The 25,200-nt window shown below is 41.4% G+C and overlaps 1 protein-coding gene across 1 annotated transcript in view; it reads right to left on the reverse strand.

Annotated features, from left to right (window-relative positions):
- The window catches only part of ANTXR1 (ANTXR cell adhesion molecule 1), a 264,134-nt gene that overhangs the window by 118,144 nt on the left and 120,790 nt on the right, over window positions 1-25,200 (reverse strand). The window contains exons 11-12 of the mRNA XM_015094293.3: window positions 21,829-21,898; window positions 20,162-20,240 (exon numbers count right to left, since the gene is read on the reverse strand). Coding sequence (XP_014949779.2) covers window positions 20,162-20,240; window positions 21,829-21,898 — 149 coding nt within the window. The remainder of the gene's footprint in view (window positions 1-20,161; window positions 20,241-21,828; window positions 21,899-25,200) is intronic.

The following is a 25,200-nucleotide window of genomic DNA, read 5'->3' on the forward strand; positions in this document are numbered from 1 at the left end:
ACGTAATATCATGTTTCAAACTAAAAGGACTTGTCACTCAAGTATTTATTAGATTGAGAGAAATAAGGATTTGGTAGACTAAGACTTTCCACGGCTAGTGGGCAGCCGAAATGGCACAGTTGCCAATGTTGCCCCAGGTTGCTCACCTCCCCCTCCATGGTCCTGTCGCTAGAAACAGCTCATCAATCTTACTGCAAAGAGCTTGGGCTTTGGACTCAGTAAAATTTAAAGTCCTAATTCTTTCACTTATTAATACATAGACTTTAGGTAACTAACCCAGCCTCTCTTAAACTTCCTTTTCTCAATGTGTATGAAATTGCAGTAATTCCTACTTCCCAGGATTGATTCGATATGACATAGGATAAGGTATGTAAAGATCCTGGCACATAGCCATCCTTCAATAAAATGTGACTTTCCTTTCCATTCTTCCCCTTGCTTCTATGCCCAAGCTGTGTTCCTGGTGATGTGCCCAGACTTGGCTCAGGTGAATAAATTTGATTCCTGTGAACAGTCTCTTGTAACTGTGACTGGGCTGTGGTGTTGGTGGGTGGTCCCAGGTTACATAGTGGGAAACCACAGGCCTTCAGGTTGCCATTGCAATGTCAAGCAAAGGGAAACACAAGTGAGTGCTCCAATGGTAAATTTAATAGCTTCCATTAAAATCAATCAAACATGAATAGGGGTAAAACACTATCAAATATGATGATTTATTCTTGCTACCTGAGAGGTAATCCAGGCTAGAGGTAATCTGGGCTAATCTGGGATAAAATTGATAGGCACCGAAGATACTGGATTCCTTAACCCATAAATTGGGCAGTACAGGAAAAATACTAGGTGAGAATTACCTCGGCTCTTGTGGGACTCTTTGTAAAAAGCATGTCTATAAAGTAATGAAGCTATTCGTGTATCGAACATAGTAGAACTCCCAGAGAGGAATCTAATTCCCTCCAAACTAGTGACTCTGGATGCTGGAGACTCTCCAGTGATTCAGCCCATGCTCAAAGCAATTCTGAATACCTCCTTTGGAAGTGTTTCTGAAGCTAATTCATAGGCCACGAAAAGAAATTCTGTTATCTTGTAAGCTACGTGTTGCTTTTTATCAGTGAGTTTCCCAATCTGATCACCCAACATTCACCAGACCTGGTTCCCACAAATTTTGGAGCTGTTTTGATATCAAATGATGATGATGTCTTCCTAATTCCTCAACTGAGGATATTCAAATACTGTGCCTTCAGAGTCATGCCAGTTTCACAGCAGGAGTGCAGAAGATAGCTGAAATTTTGAGTCATGTTAAGGATATGGCTTTCCAAGGTAAATATTTTGAAGAAGCAATAATAATTTGGAATGTCAATTCTAGTTTGCTATATATCTTATTACTTTTTGCCTTATTCAAATAATACCAAAAGGCCTTAGACAAGTCACCATTATAATGCAATGAGAAGGGGAAGATTAATGCCACACTCCTACAAACTCAAGCCTTGAGGTCCTTATCATGGAAGGACACTCTGTGTCAAGATTTTCTAGCATCACCTTGATCTTCACTTGCAATGGTGAGGGTGATAATAAGTAGATGTTGGATTCATTCAGCACTTTCCTTTCCATAAAATTCATAGAGCTTGCCAGTCAGAACCAGTTTTTAGAGAATAATGCAGACAAAATGCAGCTCATAAGTACTCAGAATGCCTTAATTCCTGTCAGTGGGCTGTTGAAATAGGATTACAGAAAAAGTAATTTTCAACTACCGACAGTGGAAGAGAAAGACTAATTTCTCATTTCCTCTTTTTGTTCCATTAGCTACAGAGACTTGTCTATTTGCCTTTAATGTAACTATTTATTTAATGTTAATGCATATGCTCAATTGGTCTTAGTGATCATACTTCATATGTTAGTCAGCATCATTATTATCTATTGTCAATAAGCATATCTTCACTATACTGTTAGCTATTGCTTTAGACTATGAACTTGGAAAGGTAGAAGCCATGTTTATGATTTGGGGCCATTGTCGAGAGACAGATGCTTACTACTGGTGACCATGATGATCTAGTCCTTAAGACAATGTCTCTAAACTGCATAATAGGGCTTCCTGGGTGGCTCAGTGGTAAAGAATCTGCCTGGAATGCAGAAGATGTGGGTTCGATTCCTGGGTTGAGAAGATCCCCTGGAGAAGGAAATTGCAACCCACTCCAGTATTCTTGCCTGGTAAATCCCAGGGACAGAGGATCCTGAAGCGTTACAGTCCATGGGATTACAAACGATTGGACAGGATTGAGTGACAAAATAACAACAAAACTGCAAATATTATCAGGAAACCAACAGACAATTTCCTATTGAATAGTTAACATATGTTCAGCAGTGGGAGACATAGAAAGATGAACAAAGTCAGCCTACAATCTTGGAAGATGTTATCACCATCCAGTGAGAAAGTCACAGAGCTTGCTCAAAGAGCAGCACACATTATGTGCAGTTAATCTCTAAATGATGCTTTAACCCACAGTGCTTGAGCTCAGAGCAGGGGGTGATCAGTGAGGCAACCTGGGGCAGGTCCAGGCAGCCCTTTGCAGACCCTGTGGCTATGGTGAAATCTGGGTAGGTGGAAAGGAGGAGAGGGCATTCCAGAAGAAAAGTGAAATTTGATCAAAGGCACTGAGTAAGGATGGACATTATTTAGAGTGAGGAAATATGAGATACAAATACGGGATCATCATCAAACATTTTTTTAAATCTGTCAGGGATCCAAAATTTGCATTCACAAATTTTAAGGTCGGCAGCTAAAGGCCAACTGAGGTTGCCATGTCGGACTGTACTGTGAAGAGGCTTTGTTAAATATTTACTCTGATGGGTTTGCACCTTTTACATACAGTCTCAAAAGCCTTGAGCTATCTTTTCTAAGTCGATGGATTTGGACAACGCAGATAAAGCAAAAGTGCCTTAACTGCACCTTTTTCATTTTCTTGGCCTGCAAATGAAGCAGTTTTCCTGATGCTGGACGGCATATAAAAGGAACTCAGAAATAGTTTAGTTGTCACTTATTCAAGTGCTTTCTAATTTTTTAAGTAAATGAAACAAAAATATTAAGCCCACTGCTTTGGACACTGGCTAAACTAACATCTGTTCTAGGAACCACCTTTGCAGCCAAGGAATGCTAGTTATGTATTACTTGTGGCACAGACTCTTCTTCTGGGGAGCTATAAATTAAACCACTGACCTCTGAATTTCCTTGGTGCCCTAATGAATAGGTGAGAAGCTGGTTGATTTGCAAAAGGAAGGGCGCTCATGTACCCTGGTGGGACTCTGTCATTCTGTGGGGAGCAGAGGAAAGAGTCTGTTTGCTCTTTGGGGGTGCAGACAATGTAAATCACAACATCCTGGTCAGAAGATATATATGTAAAGACCCCGTGGCAATTTGTGATTTGGTGCACTGTGACTGTAAACTCCGAGCCAGGACAATGTAGCCTGGGTCTGGCTGCTGTCTCCTCTAGTTCTGGTATGATAGCCTAGTCCACTGGTTTTTGCCAATTTTGGACCATTTAAAGAGTTGGCATTATTTTAGTGTTGGCAGAGAGAAAATGCTCAGAGGCTTTCTCTGTGATTTGGTCGTATTTCCCCAACTATGAATCTGCCCTCCCTCTCTTCCTGCCCTACTCCCTCCACCCCTCTTTTTCCTTTCTCTCCACAAACACACCCTTTTTGGATCCTCTTTAAATTGTGCACTTCTTCGTACAATTGTGCCTCTCACAACTGGATTTGCCAATTCAGAATGCTCAACTTAAAAGACTCAATCTTTTGGAATAGCCTCAATGACCCAAGAGCAAACATAAATGCACACACTGGACATTCACTAAACTCGTGTACTTATGGAATATACTCTCTCTCAGGTTCCTATTCAGAGACTGGGGATTCTTATTTTATATTCAAAGAAGCTTGGTTGTTTGATATCTGAGCACCCGGAAGCTTCTGTCAAATCAGAAAAGCAGGGGGAAGGGATCTAAAATAGAAGACCAGGGAGTGAGAGGCTAGAAAAAGCAGAACCATAAACTTCAAAAAACAGTGATCAGAAGACATCCCTAGGGGCAAACAGCCACAGAAATCAAGGGTTTCATAGTAATATGGAAAATTTTAGTTCCTGACAGTAATGGCAGAGAGTAAGGGATTTCCCTGACAGTCCAGTGGTTAAGACTTTGCCTTCCAATGCAGGGGGTATGGGTTCAATCCCTGGTTGGGGAGCTAAGATTCTGCATACCTCTTGGCCAACCACAGCCAAAAAACCAAAACATAAAACAGAAGCAATATTGTAACAAATTCAATAAAGACTTTAAAAATGGTCCACATTAAAAAAAAAAGAACTTAAAAAAGAATGGTGGAGAATAAAAGGTAAACACTATCAGTTCAGTTCAGTCACTCAGTCGTGTCCAACTCTTTGCGACCCCATGAATCGCAGCATGCCAGGCCTCCCTGTCCATCACCAACTCCCAGAGATCACCCAAACTCATGTCCATCGAGTCAGTGATGCCATCCAGCCATCTCATCCTCTGTCATCCCCTTCTCCTCCTGCCGCCAATCCCTCCCAGCATCAGAGTCCTTTCCAATGAGTCAACCCTTCGCATGAGGTGGCCAAAGTACTGGAGTTTCAGCTTTAGCATCAGTCCTTCCAAAGAACACCCAAGGCTGATCTCCTTCAGAATGGATTGGTAAACACTATACAACACTTTATAACATTCACTTTGTGTACAAAGGCTTCCATAGGAAGAAAGATCTCGAAGGGAGTGAGTCCAGTTCAATTCAGTTCAGTCGCTCAGTCATGTCCGACTCTTTGCGACCCCATGAAGGGAGTGAGGGATGAGCTCAACTGGCATATGTTTTCTCTGTTCCCTTAGTAAATGATCTCATTCTAGCACAGCCTGAACCCGTGACAGAAGGGAGTGTGTGTGCCCCTCAACCAGAACTGGGGGCTTCTCTGGTGGCTCAGATAGTAAAGAATCTGCCTGCAGTGCTGGAGAACTGGGTTAGATCCCTGGGTCAGGACAATCCCCTGGAGAAGGAAATGGCTACCTACTTCAGTATTTCTGCCTGGAGAATTCCATGGACAGAGGAGCCTGGTGAGCTATAGTCCATGGAATTGCAAAGAGTCAGACATGACAGAGCAATTAACACTTTTCATCCAGAACTGACCAGTGAGAACACAGTTCTTTGAATACATGTTTATTCTTTTACCTCCCTCCCCCACAATTGTGGGAGAGGGCAATGGCAACCCGCTCCAGTACTCTTGCCCGGGAAATCCTACAGATGGAGGAGCCTGGTGGGCTACAGTCCATGGGGTCTCTAGGAGTCGGATACGACTGAGTGACTTCACTTTCACTTTTCACTTTCATGTACTGGAGAAGGAAATGGCAACCCACTCCAATATTCTTGCCTGGAGGCTCCCAGGGACGGAGGAGCCTGGTGGGCTGCCGTTTATGGGGTTGCACAGAGTCGGACATGACAGATGTGACTTGGCAGCAGCAGCTACAACTCTGTTTTCTATTTTGTTTTCTATTCTCTTACTTTATTGTTTTTGTTCTATTTTTGGAGGGGCTTACTCTATTGTTCCTCTGTAATGGTTTGAGCTCAAAGCTTGGCTAATCAACTTATGCCTTTCTTCTTTTCTCACATAGATATTTAAGGATACACATTTCTGTCTAAGACTCACTTTAGCTGTGTTCCACAAGTTTTGGTATGAGGAATATTTATAATCGACTACTTTATTTGCTAATTTCTATTATGATTTTAATTTGACTTATAAAGATTTAAATGGTTTATTTGAAACTGCACAAGCACATGAGATCTTTCTATACACAGTAAGCCCTGCAGCAGCACTATGAAGATGTCATGGATTTGGCTGTAAAGTGGTTGGCGATCAGCTCCTTCCCTCTGCCTGCCCCCAACTCTCCAGAGGAGAAAGGATAGAGTTCTCATTTTCACTGTTGGTAGGGATGAGATGGGGAGAGGAAATGAAAAATAAGTTTTGCTCAGCACATGTTTCATCATCTTTACTTTGGGTATAGCACAGACTGCTGGGAAACATTTTAATAACCTTAAGATGCATCCATTGTAGGATGACTCATTATTTTATGAGCCGTTAGGGAAAAACACTATGAGATTATGATACATTAATCTCTGAAAATTTCCAATTTCAGAGATATGTTTCTTAAAATTTATGGAATAATGGTGTTTTTCATTAATCTGTATAGCCCTCATTTTATGCAAAAATGTTATGAAACATTTTGCTGTAGCATTACTGTGTGTCCACTAGATCATGTTTTACTGCATGATTTAAATCTTTTTTTTTTTTTTTTTTTGGTATTTATTCTTCTTGCAAAGAAATAGAAGAAAACAATAGAATGGGAAAGACTAGAGATCTCTTCAAGAAAATTAGAGATACCATGGGAACATTTCATGCAAAGATGGGCTCAATAGAGAATAGAAATGGTATGAACCTCACAGAAGCAGAAGATATAAGAAGAAGTGGCAGGAATACATAGAAAAACTGTACAAAAAAGATCCTCATGATCCAGATAACCACAATGGTGTGATCACTCACCTAGAGCCAGACATCCTGGAATGCAAAGTCAAATGGGCCTTAGGAAGCATCATTATGAACAAAGCTAGTGGAGGTGATGGAATTCCAGTTGAGCTAACTTAAATCCTAAAAGATGATGCTGTGAAAGTGCTTCACTCAATATGCCAGCAAATTTGGAAAACTCAGCAGTGGCCACAGGACTGGAAAAGGTTAGATTTCATTCCAATCCCAAAGAAGGGCAATGCCAAAGAATGTTCAAACTACTGCACAGTGGCACTCATCTCCCATGCTAGCAAAGTAATGCTCAAAATTCTCCAAGCCAGGCTTCAACAGTATGTGAACCGTGAACTTCCAGATGCTCAAGATGGATTTAGAAAGGGGAGAGGAACCATAGATCAAATTGCCAACATCCGTTGGATCATAAAAAAAGCAAGAGAATTCCAGAAAGACATCTACATCAAAGCCTTTGACTGTGTAGATCACAACAAACTGTGGAAAATTCTTTAAGAGATGGGAATACCAGACTACCTTACCTGCCTCCTGAGAAATCTGTATACAGGCCAAGAAGCAACAGTTAGAACCGGACATGGAACAACAGACTGATTCCAAACTGGGAAAGGAGTACGTCAAGGCTGTATATTGTCACCTTGCTTATTTAACTTCTATGCAGAGTGTGTGTGTTAGTTGCTCAGTCGTGCCCGACTCTTTGTGACCCCATGGACTGCAATCTACCAGGTTCCTATGTCCATGAGATTTTCCAGGCAAGGATTCTGGAGTGGGTTGCCATTTCCTTCTCCAGGGGATCTTCCCAACCCAGGGATTGAACCCAGGTCTCCTGCACTGCAGGCAAATTCTTTACCGACTGAGCTACAAGGGAAGCAGAGAACATCATGTGAAATGCTGGGCTGAATGAAGTACAAGCTGGAATCAAGATTGCCGGGAGAAATACCAGTAACCTCAGATATGCAGATGACACCACCCTTATGGCAGAAAGTGAAGAGGAGCTAAAAAGCCTCTTGATGAAAGTGAAAGAGGAGAGTGAAAAAGCTGGCTTAAAATTTAACATTCAAAAAATAAAGATCATGGCATTGGGTCCCATCCCTTCATGGCAAATAGATGGGAAAACAATGGAAACACTGACAGACTTTATTTTCTTGGGCTCCAAAATCACAGCAGATGGTGACTGCAGCCATGAAATTAAAAGACGCTTGCTTCTTGGAAGAAAAGCTATGACCAACTTAGACAGTATATTAAAAAGTAGAGCCATTACTTTGCTGACAAAGGTCCGTCTAGTCAAAGCTATGGTTTTTTCAGTAGTCACACATGGATGTGAGAGCTGGACCATAGAGAAAGCTGAGTGCCCAAGAATCGATGCTTCTCAACTGTGGTGTGAGAGAAGACGACTGCAAGATCAAACCAGTCCATCCTAAAGGAAATCAGTCCTGAATATTCACTGGAAGGACTGATGCTAAAGCTGAAACTCCAATCCTTTGGTCACCTGATGTGAAGAACTGACTCATTGGAAAAGACCCTGATGCTGGGAAAGATTGATGGCAGGAGGAGAAGGGGAGAACAGAGGATGAGATGGCTGGATGGGATCATCAACTTGATGGACATGAGTTTGAGCAAGCTCCAGGAGTTGGTGATAGACAGGGAGGCCTGGCATGCTCCAGTCCATGGCGTCACAAAGAGTTGGATATGACTGAGTGACTGAGTGACTGAACTGAACTGAACTGATTCCTTTGGCTGCTTGACCTATTAATTACTGAGAGAACTGTTTTTAAATATCCTATTGTGATGGTAGATTTATCAATTTCTCTTCGTAACCTGGTCAGCTTTTGCCTCCTATATGTTGAGGATATGTCATGAAGTACAGGCTAGAATTATACTTCCTAGGTTAATGGTTCCTTTTAACATTATGTAATGGTACTCTTTTTATCAATAAAGATTTTTAGCTAAAAAGTTTAACTTTAATATACCTATATTAACTTTATTTTGGTATTCCTTTGATATAATTTTTCTCATACTTTTATTTTTAGCCTTTGTGCCCTTTTATTTTGTTGAATGCATGCTTTATTATAAATAAAATATAGCAGAATATATTTTAAACACAATATATCAGTCTGTGTTTTTTAACTGCTGGGTTTGGTCCTTTATATATTTATCTTGGTTATGGATTAGTATTTGGACTTCTTATTTCTAAAAATAAATATTACCATCTTGCTATGTGCTTATCTGAATTTCCTCAAGTATAGATTCAGAAAAATCCTTTTTTTTCCCCTCATTTACTCTCAAAACAAGGAAATTTCAAACTTAGGGCAAACATTCTTTAAAATGCCTTGAGATAAAAATACTGAAAGTCAATTCCTCAAACATCCAAGAAAAACAAATCAGCACAATCCTCCAAAACATATTTGAAAAGATTCTTATGTATACAAGGGTTATCAAAATAGAGATGCCGCCAAACTATTTTTATTTCAGTTCATAAACAACATCTGACATCTGAGTTTGGCATTCTGATACTCCTGTGGTCTTTTAGCCTTTCTAATGACAGTACAAGAAACCATAGCTCATCTTGTTAAAATAATAATAATACTCGGATATTGTAAAAAAAAAAAATCCTTGAATTATATATATCTCTACTAAGGCCAGCTAATAAATAGATGAGACTGATTTGTGACTAGTGTATATTGTTTGTAAATGAGATGGTGTGTTTGAAGTTATTTGAAAACAAATATTTCTTGGGAGGAGCTTTAAGCTCACTTTAATCTGAAATATAATCTCACTTGTATCAGGCGGAGGTTGGCTAGTTTGAACCACACTAAGAGAAACTATCTCCAGTGTCACCAACAAAAGTCTTCCATTTATTTTCAAAATATAAAAGCCAAACTCATTTGTTATACCATATAGGACTGATAATATTTGCCTTAGTCTTTCACTAGATCACTTTTAGTTCCAGAATTTCAGACTTTCAGCATTGGAAGAAGTCTGAAAGTTTTTCTAGTCCAATTGCCTATCTGATGCATGAATGGCCTTTACATAATTCTGCCAGGTTATCAAGTTGCCTGGACTTGAATATAACCACAATGGGGAGTTGACTCCCACTTGTACAGAGCACTCAATCAGAAAGACCATTTACAAAACTGAGCCACAAACTATCCATCAGCCTACTCTGCTCCACTCTTTGTAACCTCATGGACTGTAGCCTGCCAGGCTCCTCTGTCCATGGGATTCTCCAGGCAAGAATACTGGAGTGGGTTACCATTCCCTTCTCCAGGGGATCCTCTTGACTCAAGAATCGAACCTGGGTCTCCCACAATGTAGGCAGATTCTTTATCATCTGAACCACCAGGGAAGCCCCATTCTACTCCTTAGATATACACAATAAAAGCAGATGTACCTCAGGAGAGCCCAGCCCTTGAAATATTGAAAATGTCTATCAAATCTTTCTTTATATCTTTGGTCTCAATTCTATAGATTAGTCTATATGATTTATCATACTTGGAAATCTTTTTTCACATATTCAGTTTTTTGAGGTTCTCCTTTGCAGTGTCCTTACTATTTAATATGATACTTGAAAGATGTTCCTTCAGCAAGTTGAAAGGTTCTATCACTTCCTTAGGCTCAGATACCATTTTTCTGTTAATTCAACCAGAAGTCAGAGACTCTGTCACCACGCTGATTCTTAGAGAACCTATAACATCAGCCTAAGGAAGCTAACATTGGGTATCTATTCTGTACTAGGACCACTGCCAGCTGTTTAAGGCCTGGGATTTTAGCCACACTGATCTGATCCCAAAGTTCATGGTGGTTCCTACTTTTCTCCCTCAACTAAGTCTTTCCTTTGTACTTTGCTAAGCCACATCTTTCACAGGACATATCACCTATAATTACAGCGATAAGAAAGTAAAAGCCATCCTTTTTCAGGGGCTGATTATGAAGACACTAATGAATCACTTTTTCAGGGGCTGATTATGAAGACACTAATGAATCACTTGCAGCCCTAGGGCTGTGGATTGGTCATTCTTGGAACAAAGTTTCTTTCACCTCATATAATGGAACACTAAACTGGAGCCTGTTCCTTTCCAAATGACCAAGTTATAAATCAGGGACATCCAGATAAATAATATTTTGCTAAAAGACTTGGAATAAACAAATGCTGAATTAATCTTCCAAAAATATTGCCTTGTTCTTCCTTTGAATGGTTTCCCATCACCTGGACTCCATCTTTTGTCATTCAAACCCTCTGCAAAGTCAGTCTCCTATTTCGCCTCCAACCTTGACACCCCTTATTCTTCCAGGATAGGAATTCGTCACCCTATGTGAAGACATGGGGTCTAAATGGATAAGGAGAAAGGTGGACACGGTAGTGAGCTGTACAGACAGTGGAATGATGTCAGGGTGAAGAATCTATAAGCAAAACTGGAGTGTGGGGCTTGGTCCTGCCCTTCTCCACTGGTTGTTTGGAAGGGACTTGTCTTCTCCATGAGTCTTTTCCTGTAATTGAGAAATATAATTGGGGAGAAATAAAAATAGGGGAGGATCTTGTTGGGAAAAAGACACTCTGAGCTGAGTACATAATGAGCTGTCTACATGTTATTCTTGAAGTTCTAGAATTTGTCCAGCTCCCTTTTGCAGGAAGACATGAATGCCTTCTTAAGTAATTGAGAATTAGGGTTAGGGCTAGAACCTGGTAACCCACTAGGACCATTAAGTGGACTCTCCCCAAAGTGTGAGTGCTTGTGTCAATTTACTTATCCACAGGCCTGGGGTGGAGGCTCACGTCTTTGGAATAGACAAAGAATTTCTGGATACCCTGTGGTATTTGTCTTTTGCACCCCCAAATACAATATCTACCTTTTATACCACCAAATAGCATTTACCTCTTGGAGTATGTATTCTGCCTTGATAACCAGTTTGTATGCTTCTGGAGGGCAAAGACAGGCTATGCGCTTCTCTGAGACCCCAAAACTTGGACCACAGTACTATTTCATACATGCTGGTCCCAGTCTTTGGCTCTGTTCACCATCGGCAACTGCTTCTCTAAACTACTTTCCTTAATGAAGAGGCCCACATGCTTATTACAGCTGCTGGTATGAATTAGTTACTTCAAGGAGAGCTACCTATTTTGATTAATGGACTGTTTTGTTTATCTTGGAAAAGAAATAGAAGAAAAGAGACTTCTCTGATTTCTACTTTTTCTGAAGAGTGAGCATTAGTTTTTTATTATGTTGGAAGGCGAGATTGCCACTCAGCACAAGGTTCTGGATTCATTCCCTACCAGGCTGGTGAAATTCAAGAAATTTTGGCAAGGGCAGTCATGCCAACTGTCTGTTTACCTACATAGTTATACAACTACAAAGCTGGGCTGGATTTTTATTTTCCTAAGTTATTTCAAAGCAATTAGTAACAGAATTGAACTGACTTAAAAAATGAACCCAGGAAGTTGCTAAGAATAGAACTCTGCAGACAAGGTTGGAAGATGGCCCCTGACCTCCATCTGAAGCCTCTCTTTGCTGCAGCCACCGGAGCATTCTTCTGTGGGCTCCAGCACACTGTCTTCTGAGCTAGCCCTAATCAAGGCTGCCTGTGCAACCTCAACCTTCACTGGCAGCATCCAGATTATTTAAATTACCATCGCCTTGGTTTCTGGTGAAAGTCGCTCAGTTGTGTCTGACCTTTTGTGACCCCATGGACTATATAGTCCATGGAATTCTCCAGGCCAGAATACTGGAGTGGGTAGCCTTTCCCTTCTCCAGGGGATCCTCCCAAACCAGGGATCGAACCCAGGTCTCCTGCATAGGAGTCAGATTCTTTACTAGCAGAGCTACAAGGGCCCTTGGTTTCTGGTATTTCAAGGCAAACTCAGGCCATGCCAGTTTTCCTACGACACTGCTCTCCTCTAGATTTTTTTTTGAAGATGAAAAATATTATTTCCTAAATGAGGAGATATTGGAATTCAACATCAAAACAGCATTCTGTATTATACTTAAAGTAAACACTATAGAGAAAAAATCCAAATAAGGAAGGCTTCTCCAGTCGGTCCCAGTTATCTCTATCTTCTCTCCTAACATCCCATCCCAACTAACCACAGCCACATGGGCCTCAAACACATCTTCACCCAGGCCATACCCTGAGCAAATTTATCATCTTTCCTGCGAATCAATCCTTCTTTAACTCCCCAGACACTCCACTTCACGGTATCACTGGGCATTGCTCATTTCTCAATTAAAGTACTTATGTCAAATTGCAAATCTTTGCAGTACTTGTCTGTTTCCCATGCATTATCTTTGTGTTCCTTGGACTTAGCAAATGTAGTTGCTTAGATTCTGTATCAGTCGCAATGGTTTTGTCAGCTTTATGCTGTAGATCCTCATGTGCCAGAGCCTGCCCTGAATCTTGATCTTGATAGCACACACACACATTTTTTTCTCACTCTTTTTCTGGGAAAAATGCCATTAGTTTGGGAAAAGAACAGTCTTAATTCATGAAAATCTGAAGAATAAAATCATTTAAAAACCCTTGGGAAACAAATTGGTACTATGTTCATCCATATAAAAGTCAAATATACTCCAAACCCCAGTGAGTTGTGGCTATCTCAGGGCACGCTGGAGGATCTAGGCTGTCAGAAAATTCTGAGCTTGCAGCTCTCATCTGTATGAAATGGTACCTCCTCTGTTAAGACGCTTCCAGACATGCTGGGTGTGATAGTATCTTTTAAATTTTAATACTAGAAGTTTTCTATGTGGTAATGATGCATCAAATTTAGTTAATACTTGTTTTAACTCATTCTTCTAAATAGTCTAAATAGTCCCCTTATGTTACTCCATGATCCATTTACTGATAAAACTTTTTTTTTTCAAAAATAGTGAACATTAACAGATACACACCATTATGTATAAAATAGATAAACAACAAGATTTACTGTATAGCACAGAGTACTATATTCCATATCTTGCAGCAACCTAAAATGGAAAAGAATTTGAAAAATTATAAATATGTATATGTAAAACTGAATCACTTTGCTGTACACTCGACACTTGCACAATATTATAAATGAACTATACAAAAAATATTGAAGAAACTGCAGCTTAACCCAGTTTGACTTATCACCAGATCTAATTTACTGGTGCTGCTTTCCCTCATTATGCAGGCAACATCTTCAGTCTTTCCAAGCCTTCCTAAGGAACAGGCTTATCATGGACTCAGAAGGAAGCATACTTCTTAATCAGGGGAAAATAGCCTGTTTATAAATAATGAACAGCAAATCTTTTAATGAGATAGTCCATTAGAGTTTTACTCGGCAAGGAGACAGAATGTCAATGAACTAACAGCTGTCACTTTTTAAACTTTACAAGACAGACACTGAGACAGGCTCAGATTAACTTGCCCAAGATCACTGTAGGAAATGGAAGGGCTAGAACCTGAAATTAGGATTTTTGACTCAATATTATTCTTAATTCTTCCATTATGCTGTAATCATAGAATATTTGTTCTGGTTTTGATGCCTTAGGGTTAAGTCTGTTGCATTTTTATTTTAATTCAAAAATTTTCTCTGAATAGGAACTGACATGAGTCCTCTCAGATTTACTCAGCCTTGTCACTGTGGGGCTTCCCTGGTGGCTCAGTGGGTAAAGGATCAGCCTGCAATGCAGGAGACACAGGAGACGTGGGTTTGATCCCTGGATCAGGAAGATCTGCAGGAGGAGGGTATGGCAACCTACTCCAGTATTCTTTCCTGGAAAATTCCATGGACAGAGGAGCCTGGTGGGCTATAGTCCATGGGGTTGCAAAGAGTCAGACACGACTGAGTGACTGAGCATCCTCACATTCACACCACTGTAGCCAGGCTATTGTTCATATAAATTAGGAGGAAAGAGAGACTGTCCACGGAGTGTTGATTTTAGACTTTTATGTCTAACTTTAGGTCTCCTCTTCAAAGACTGTGATTCTCCAACCTGGAAACCAACACTAATCAAATTCTAATAGTTAATAGTGAGGCCACACTGTTGATCACCAGGTGATCAAGGGTGCGGAGTGCACATCCTAGGAAAGTAGTTGGCAAACTGAGAGATGGACCTCAATTAGAAGGCACCAGATATTGATACAAAATAAGAGAAAAAAAAAGTCATGTTTCCTGGGAGGGGCCATGAACAAACTATGCTCATGGCTGTATCTAGTCCTGCTCAGGTTGGCTTCACTTTAGCGGAAGGCCACTTTCCACTGCTCACCTGTTATTATCATTTTTCAAGCCACTGCTTGGGTTTTGTCTCCTTTATGAAGCCCTCATGACTCTTCGTGGATTCTCCCCTTTTTCTCTACTCTGAAATCCTACAGCATTTATACACCTGGCTCCCACAACCTTGTTCTTTATTACATACTCTTTTATGAATTTGTTGGACTCACGTCTCAAAATGGATTTTAAGTTCCTTAAGGACAGCGACTTGTAAAATGTAAATGGAGCACCAGAGACACAGGAAAAATGTGAGAAATACTTGTTGGATGATTCTCTGATTTTTGTACACTTCAGGTGGAAAATTATACAATTTTAAGGTTATTTACATAAAAGAAGACAATCATTCATAAAAAGTTCTGGTAAGGTCCTAAATTTGCTTGCATTGTTATCAAAATGACAAATTGTTTTTTGCTATTTCCCCTAGAGCAGTACATTTTGGTGATTTTTCTCAACCTATTTCTAGAGTTGGGGAAAAAAAAGGAGGCTGGCGAAGACTCTTAGAGATGGGGTGTATTCAAATATGCTGGGAAGAGAGAGCTTTGGATCTTTGACCATTTTCTATAGTCATGGAGCTCAACAAAGTTTACCATTTGTATAGGAATCTTTTAGTTCTTGGATGGAAAAATGTCTTTCCTGTAAAACTTCATGGAATTTCTGCTCCTGGCAGAGGCAACAGTTATTCATTGCAGATCTTGAAAACTTGTGACACGGTTGTCCAAATGGGCACCAAATAAAGCGAGAAAAGAACAGGTTCAACTACATATTTTAAAATTATTTTTGGTTCCAGGGGATGGACTGGGCAGGCTGCAACTGGCACTGACAAGACTAACCCTTTACTCAGACCCAAGGGATCATTTTTGATCTAAAAACCTTGTCCTCCAAACCAGCTGCCCAAGAAACGAAGGGAAGTCCAAGACCTTACTTCATATTCTGGAGGACCACCCACTCCACTTGTATCTCTATTTGTCCAGTGATGGCTTTAGTCTTTTTAATTTGAGCTTCTACAGGACCTGCTGGGGACTGGGGTTGAATATTTCACTATAGGTCCTCTTCTCTGGATGATTTTGGCCAACTTGTCTGTCCCCTTGCAATCACTTGGGTTTGATCAAGCGACAAACATGTCCTCATAGGACTACATGTTGTGTTGAAAGAGTTGTTACATTGGGACTCTGAAGTGAGGAGCAACTCCTTGGGAAAAATCTCCAATTAGGTCCATCATTTTGACTAAGCTTCAACTATAATAACAACTAACATTTATTGAACACTTACTACAGGCCAGGCCTTCTGCTAAGCTCTTTACATAATCATTTCATTTAATACTCACAATACTGCTAAGGCATGGAAACTATTATTATTCTGATTTTACAGATTAGGAAGTTGGGGTCCTGAGGGGCTAAATAACTCAGTCAAGGCCACAGGACTAGTGGACAAAAAAACTGATATGATTCCTCCTTTGCCTCAGATCCTCTCTGGCTTTATAGCCTTCCTGTCAACTGAGGGCTACTCCTTGGCCAAAGCCCTCTGGACCATCCTTTTTTTTTTTTTAAATTATTTACTTAAATATATTTAATTTACAATGTTGTGTTAGTTTCTGGTGTACAGCACAGTGATTTAGTTATATTTATATATGAGTATATAGACTATTTTTCATATTCTTTCCATTATGGTTTATTATAGGATATGGAATTTAGTTCTGTCTGCTATATAGATGGACCTTGTTATATATCTATTAAATATATAGTATTTATTAGATATATGGCATTTTGTATCTGCTAATCCCAAACTCCTAATTTATCTCTTGCCCACTCCTTTTCTCCTTTGGGAACCATAAATTTGTTTTCTATGTGAAGTTTATTTGAATCATATTTTAGATTTCACATATAAATGATAGTATATGGTATTTTGTTTTTCTCTACTTACTTCACTTAGTATGACAATCTTCACCTAGTACAACAATAGATCTATCCTTGTTGCTGCCAATAGCATTATTTCATTCTTTTTCATGGCTGATTAATATTCCATTGTACATATGTATTACATCTTATTTATTTATTCATCTGTCAATGGACATTTAGGTTGCTTCCATGTCCTGGTTATTGCAAAATGGTATTGCTATTAACACTGCAATGCATATTTCCTTTGAATTAGATATATGTCCAGGAGTGGGATTGATGGATCCTATGGCAACTCTATTTTTAGTTTTTTTATGGAACCCCCATACTGTTCTCCATAGTGGCTACACCTTGGGGCCATTCTTGATTCCTCTCCTCTCAAGCCATATGTCTAATGATTTGGGAAATATGGAGCTTTGCCTTCAGAAGATATCTGACTATGATCTCTTCTCTCATCACCATTGTTCCCACCTGAGTCAAGCTGCCGTCATCACTTGTGCCTGAAATATTGCCATAACCCCCCTAACCAGTCAAGGTCCTTCTATCCTTGTCTTCCTATTGGCCATTCCAGCAGCCAGAGTGAACTTTCAAATGCAAGCCAGGTTGCATTGCACCTCTGCAAAAGCTGACCCTCCACTCTTCATCCCATGACCTCACTGCCTACTGCTTGCCTCACTTGCTCCTTGTGACTAATCACCAGCCCTCTTTCTTCCTCAAACATACCAGCTGCCCCTGGTGGTGGGCTCTGAGCAGTGGGGCTCACCGTTTGGCAAATTCTCCCTCACAGTTAACTTCAGAGTCTCTATTCAAATGCCACTTCTTAATGTATCTCTATTTAAAATTTGTACTCACTCACTCACTCACTCACTCAAGCAGTACCAAATTCCCTTACTTGGTTCTATTTTTTTCTTTCTTTTACTTCTGGTGGTATGGGTTATCTTAGTTCCTCCACCAGGGATTGAACCCAGACCCATAGCAGTGAAAGCATGGAGTCCTAACCTCTGGATCATCATGGAATTCCCTTGGCTATTTTTTTTTTTTTCCTACAGCTTATATCACTTCTTAACATAGTGTGTGATTCATTTGTTATGTCTATTGTTCACTGTCTGCTTTCTCTCCCTGCATCCCTGTGAGATAAGAGATTTTTGTCCTTTGTGCCCTCTGATGTATCTTGAGCACCAGGGCAGTGTGTATCTGGCACATTGTGCATGATCAGTGAATATTTGTTGAATAAATGAGTGAGTGGACCTGGATCTAAAATCTTAGGGTCCTTATAACATAGACATGCAGCCTTCTCAAGCGAAAGGTGAATAATGCAGATGTTATGAGGTGATGCTGATCAAGGGTTAACTGAACAGAAAACTTAGTGACTTGCACTCAGATTAAGGAGCTGGGAAATGTAACGTAGGCTGGAGTGAGTTGGGACGATATTAGAGTGACTTGACTGGGAGTTCTTTCCCTTTAGGGTTATGTCAGTGAGAACACCCTTTCTTCTTGGCTTAGAGGCCCAGGACTTGAGTTTGTCGTTCTGCCCCTGCCACCCCACAGGCTTGATCCCGAGATATTTCCCCTTCTCACCTCCCTGCCCTCGCGGACTCAGGACAAGGCTGTTTCTCTGGTCTGGTCAGACATAATGAGAAATACAGGCCCAAACTGTTGGGTCATTCCAAAGCAGGGAGGAATCTGGAATGGCATTGTTAGATTTGGGGTATTTTAATCATTTCCTGCAGGTTGGCAGTTTCCAACAGGGTCAGTTTCTGAAAGAATCGGGCAGGGCATGCTTGGAGACATGTCACTGCTCCTGCATCCAGTTTTCAGATTTGGTCGCCAGATCTGAGGTCCCACTGAGGCGTGCCTAAGACACAGACATTGCTCAGGATGAAACGTCTGACATGTCTCTGTGATGACACGAGACTCTCACTTTGGTCAAGCGGAACTTTTTCGCTGTCTATACCCACTGCATTGGTTTACCCAGCTGTCAAGAAAGCTGACTGGCTCCTAACGTATGATGGAATGTATATGTGTTGGGGGAGAGGAGGAGGAGGGACAACTGGGGGAGCTGGGTGCATCGTCCCTTGTGAGGCCTGGGCTCCTGCTCCTCCAGGAAACAATTCATGTTTATCTTGTCCAGCTCCAGGGCCTGCCTGCTCTCCCTCATCCACCTGGATAGTGTTAAGGACACAAACCCTAATCACTGAGGGGTTCTAACGACATGCCCTCCAAAGGCCAGCTGGGAAGTGACTAAGGTACCTGTCTAAGCTGGCCAGCACGTCAAAAAATGCTAGTCTCTAGAGTGATCTTCCCAGGTGGCGCTAGTGGTAAAGAATTCTCCAAATCTGCCTGCCAATGCAGGAGACATAAGAGGCACAGGTTCAGTCCCTGGCTTGGGAAGATCCCCTGGAGGAGGGCATGGCAACCCATTCCAGTATTCTTTCCTGGAGAATCCCCAAGGATAGAGGAGCCTGGTGGGCCACAGTCCATAGGGTCGCAAAGAGTCAGACACAACTGAAGCGACTTAGCATGCAGAGCAATCTCACGGGAAAAGTGCATTTGGTAGAATAGCAACTGAATATTCAACAAAGATCCTTCTGGAAATGTTCATATTAGGAGCTGAGGTCTATATATGAGCTAACAAAGCCCTGACTGCCCTCTGATGGGCTGAGCTTCAAGACACTGACAGTGGGAGTGACCTCATAAACCCAGGAGTTCCCAGCCAAAGTTGCACAAGAGAACTCCCCAGAGGGCCCTGAGCCCACCAAAGCTGGGGCCCGCTGCACAGACTTTGTCCCAGTTGGTCAGGGAATCCATATTTTTAAAAAGCTTTCCAGGTGATCTCATGCGTAGCCAGAGATGAATACTACCTTCCATGAAGGACCCAGAGATGGGGCATTGGAGGAGCTGGCAGAGGAAGCAGTCTGCCCTCTGCCTCACTACCCTATGAGCCAAGGTCCCTTCCCCTTCTCTCCCGCTTCGTGAATTTTCCATTTTCCCCTGGATCATTTTCACAGTCGTATTAACAAGTGGCAACTTCTCCAATTCTAAATAAAAGCCTCTCTTTTTACTCCACCTCTTCCTTCAGCTACTGCACCACCCACCTCCCCTCTGCTTCCTTTTAGAGGAAAAACTCCCTAAGATGGGTTTTCTGTATATACTGTGCCATTTCCTTCTGTGCATTTTCTCTTAAACCCAGTCCATCCAGGCATCCCCACTCCACACTGCACAGGCCCTGGCCCCATCGTACCGTCTGGTCATGCCAGCGTGTCCAGGTCTCACTTTTAGTACCAGAAATGGGGAACCTGGGAGGCACAGGCATTCCTGATACACTCCTGACATGTGTACAGCCCTTGAGGTGGCCAAAGGCTGGCCTCGCAGTGCCAGAGTCAAAGCTCAGTTAACAGAACGCAGAACTGGAAGAAACTTGCCAGGGAGATGAGGATGACAATGAAGTTCTCGGTCAAGGGAAAGGCAGGGACTTACGCAGTGTGTGGTGGTGATGATGACAGAACTGGAGATGAAGGAGAGGCCGTCGTTCATGCTGACCTGAAGTGCGGCTTTCCTGCAACGACACGGGGGCCAGGGAGGCTCAGCACGGCGTGCGGACACACAGGGCCCCTGGGGGCTCCGTTCTAAACCACCCTCTGAACTGGCTCCTTTGAAAAATGCAGAGGATACTCTCCAGGGGCCCATCCATCTCTAACAACCCAGAGAGATGTCAGGATATACCCGGCTGGTGCAGCAAGGCAGTGTATCCAGCCTTTCTTACATCATGGCAAATAGAATTGAATGGGCAGAGGCTGCTCCCGTTTAATTTACTTGCCACATTGTAGTAGGTAGGAAGAGGTAGTCTTAACAAATGGTCCATATCAGCAAGGGATGAACTGGTTAAGCTAGAAACTCTACAATTGTTATCTGGACTCTCAGTGATGAGATTCTGATGGTGATGGTTTTGTTACCACCCAGCCAGCGCAGAAAGGAACAGCAGTACATGAGCTAACCTGCCTTCTATTTCCTCCCATCTAGAAGATGCTCATTGAGACACAAGCTTGCCTTCTGCAGCATGGACACAGGGCTAGTTTGTGGAATCAGTGGCATCATGAGCTGATGTTAGGCAACTAGATTTGGAGGTTTCGTAATGTGAACAAATGATTGAAAGCAGAATTCAGATAAACAAGTGTAGCATTTTTCCTTAAAGCCACCATTCTGTCTTCAGTCTGTTAGAGATGTGTTTACAGAGAGGTTAGTTTGTGTTCCCTCACCAACACTGCTTGTCTGTTTCCCTGCATATTTCTTTTCTTGCTCAGGATGCTAATTCTCTTCCTTCTCTTGAATATTTTGATCTCATCTCATTAGCACTTATCACAACTGCATCATTGTGAGATTTTCTCCGTAAATTAGTTCAGAGAGGCTTGGGCAGTGTGGATGAAGACGTGATGCTCTGGAGAGACGCAGAGGAACACTGAACATGGCCTCAGAGGGTCTGACCGTGGGGTCCTGAATCAGCTGTGGATCACTTAGCCTTGCTGAGCTTCTTTTCCGAGTTTCCCTATCTCTAAGAAAGGAGATAATCATCTGGAAGGGCAATTATGATGAGGATGAGGTTGACAGGATGAGGTTATGACAGCACTTTGGGCAGCCTGAGAGCTTTCTAGAAATGTAGTTGTGATGAAGCCAGACAGACCTTGTTTTGAACTCATACTCTTCCACTCACTATGTGACCTCGACAAGCTACTTAAATTCTCTCTGCCACAGACTGCACATCTGTAAAACTGCGATGGTTCATTGGGCTTCCCTGATGGCTCAGAGGGTAAGGAATCTACTTGCAATGCAGGAGACCCTGGTTTGATCTGTTTGGGGAAGGTCCCCTGGAGAAGGGAATGGCAACCCACTCCAGTACTCTTGCCTGGAGAATCCCATGGACAGAGGAGCCTGGCAGGCTATAGTGGATCTTGGGAGAATAAAGGTCCCCTCTGCGAAACACTGATGCTAGTGCCTGGCTCACTGCACTCGTAGCACCATCATCATTATTTGGAGGAGTCTAGAGAAAGGTTCCATAATGACAGTGACGAGAGACTCTTCTCCTTTTGTCCGCCCCCACCTCCTCTCACTTCCCCGGCTGTGGGGTTTAGTTGCTGGTGGAAACTTACATGCCAACTTCCTTTAAGATAGGTGCTGGACACAGCAAATAAGTATCTTCCACAGTGAAGGGCTTCTCATCTGTAAAAAGGAAGTCACTGGATTAAGAGGAGTGAGGCAAGTTAATAATTTCATATTCGGTGCCTCCTGCAGACCATCAGCCAAGTCCTAGGAGACACTAGAAAAGCCGTGATGTTTTGAAATATAAACTTGTCTTGAGTTGTAAAATCCATTAGAGCGAATGCAAGCTCTTCTGCCTGAATGCTTTCTAACCTGTATATCCAATTGAGTCTCAGTGAGCACACAGAGAGTGAGCTTTTACCACAGACCAGGCATAACTGAGGGGAAATGAGAAGGTATTAGACTGATCCTTGGGAGCTTGACGTCTAGGTCTAGTTTGAGAGAAGAGTCATATTCATGGGAAAAGTTTGTTGATTCAACATTGTTTATTGATACAATAGCCAAGACAGGGAATCCACCTAAGTGTCTATCTACAGATGAATGGATAAAGAAATTAGGGCATATGTGTGTAGAATGGAGTGTTATTCAGCCATAAGAAACCTCTCCATTTGTGACAACATGGATAGACTTTGAGGGCATTATGCTAAGTAAAATGTCAGACAATGAGAGACAAACATTATACAATCTCGCTCATATGTGGAATATAAAAAGGAGAGAAAAAAAAACCAAAAAAACAACTCACAGATTCAGAGAACAGACTGGTTGTTACCAGGGGCAGGGGTAGGTGGGGTGGGTGAAATGAGCACAGTGGTCAAAAGGTACAAATTTCCAGGTATAAAATAAATAAGTAATAACGATGCAATGTACAGCATGATTTGAAAGTTTACAAGAGTAAATCTTAAAAGTTCTTATCCTAAGGAAAAAATCATAACTATGTGTGGTGATGGATGTTAACTAGATTTACTGTGGTGATCACTTCACGATATATTAAAATATTTAACCATTATGTTGTACACCTGGCTAATAAATATCAATTATATCTCAATTGAAAAAAATTGCTGACAGATACAAGAAGTAGCTAAGCCAAAATATTGTTTGGCTTCAGAAGACAGAGAGCATCTCCCTCTAGGTGGGTGACATGATGAGGTCAAAGGGAATATAACAGCAGCTGAGTTTCGGGGGAGAGATGGGAAGATGCATTCCTGGTGGGAGATGCTCCAGGGTAGGACACAAGGAGGATTTGAAAGGATCAGTATAGGAAAATGTTTGGTCCAAGTTCTTTGAGTTAGACTGAGGGATTTGGACCTAAGCCTATGTGGCTATGAAAAGAACTTTGGAGGTTTTTGGAGAAAAACTTGAAGTGATGATTTTGGAAGTTTTAGCAAATGTAGTTATGAAAGATGGATTCAAGCGGTGGGGGTGGGGAGGGAATCTGGAGCTGGTGGATTTCTTTTTCTTATCCTAATGGATGTCCAGGGAAAAACTTAAGCAGCTTTAATCTGGAACTCCTTAAAAACTTCATCGTATCTCAGATTCTGGGGCCAGAAGCAGGGCTGAGAAGTTACTATACTCAGTATATGGTAGTCATTTTTTCATGACTCAACATTTATTGGGTGCATTCTTTGTACAAAAGATTGTAGTAGGAACTGGTGATATGAAGATGAATAAATACGCCCCTTTAATCAAGTTGTGAATACAAATGCCTAGAAGACAGAAAGGAATCCATGTGTAATGGAAGGATGCTATGCTGCTGTTTGCATTTGATAGGAAATTGATGTCTCTAATGACACTTAAGTGCAATTGACACTAAACACTGGCCTGAGTGGAGATTAGGAAGCTTCATGCCCTCCATGATAGGATTTAAGGACCAGACCCACATGAGATAGGAGCTGGAGAACACATCTGAGTTCTAAGCAGTGTCTCCACGGAAGGAGGAAAAAGGGATGCCCAATTACAGTTTCCCTTGATGTCTAGGGAGACCTTCAAGTGGTGAAAAGGTAGGGAGATTATTCCAAGTCATTCATTCAACAAATATTTATTCAAGACCTACTATGAACTAGAAACACAGGCTTTTAGAAGAGAAACATGGTGTCTGCTTTCATGGATTTTATAGAAGTTGCAGGGGAGATAGTTATTAAACACATTCAATTTTTTGAAGCAGTAAAAATATTATATTTATTTAATCTTAGTCTTCAGTACAAGATATTTTAATTGAAGGAGAGTAGATTTATAATACTATATTAGTTTCAGTGTATAACATGATGATTCAATATTTTTATAGATTATACTCCATTTAAAGTTATTACAAAATAATGGCTAAATTTTCTTGCGCTGTACAACATATCCTTGTTGCTTATTTAAACATTTATTTATTAAAAATATGTTCTCTTGAATGTCTACATGTGCCAACCATTATGCTAGGTCTAGAACGTGTTATAGACAAAGCCTCTCACTTTATTTTTTTTTAATGGCCAGTGTTTTAGTTATCTATTGGAATTAGGGATGTGGCCAAGATCTATGCCCTGGGGACATCAGATATTGAACTTTCTAATAATTAGTGGCATTTATTTCCTGTTATTCCTTGGGTCTGTAGCCTAAGGAGAAGGAATAATTAGCAGAACAAAATGCAGGCACTCTTACACCTTCCAGACAGAGGTCACCTACTAAATCAAAACTTCAGTTAGAGTTCTAATGAGTAACCCTGTTTGAGGTAGGGCTTCACACAGGAAATAAAATGAACCTTGGGTTTTGCTGAGTGAACAGGAGTTCTGGAGGAGGAGAAATCATGAGGAAAGTACAACAAAGCACAAAAACTACTGTTATTACACATATTACTATTTAATTAAATTGTATTCAGTACAAAGAAGGAGAATCAGGGGGCAGACTTTCACCTGGAAGGTCAGGAAATATTTCCTTGAGGAAAGGCTCTGTGAGCTGAGACCTGAGGCCAGGTGGAGAGGAAATGGGTTGGCAAAGAGGTGGACCTGCACAGATTCTGGGGCAAGAAGCACAGGTCTTTAGGAGCTGGGAGAAAGCTGACAAGGCTGTTGGATTTCAGTGAGACAGCAGATAAAATATGAGGCTAGAAAAGGCAGCAGGGCCAGCTGATCAAGCCCTTGTAGATCATGGTGGGTTTGGGGGACTTTTCCTAAGTGTAACAGGAAAATACTGGAGTTTCCCCTTATATTTAGAATGAATGCTGGCAGTTTGGGCTTCCCGGGTGGCTCACTGGTAAAGAATCTGCCTGCCAATGCAGGAGACACAGGAAATGCAAGTTCAATCCCTGGGTTGGGAAGATACCCTGGAGTAGGAAAAAGATTTCCACTCCAATATTCTTGCCTGGAAAATGCCATGGACAGAAAAGCCTGGCGGGCTATAGTCCATTGGGGTCACAAATAGTCAGATGGGACTGAGCACACAGC

The sequence above is a fragment of the Ovis aries genome, chromosome 3 (assembly GCF_016772045.2).
Source record: "Ovis aries strain OAR_USU_Benz2616 breed Rambouillet chromosome 3, ARS-UI_Ramb_v3.0, whole genome shotgun sequence".
Taxonomy (NCBI): Eukaryota; Metazoa; Chordata; class Mammalia; order Artiodactyla; family Bovidae; genus Ovis; species Ovis aries.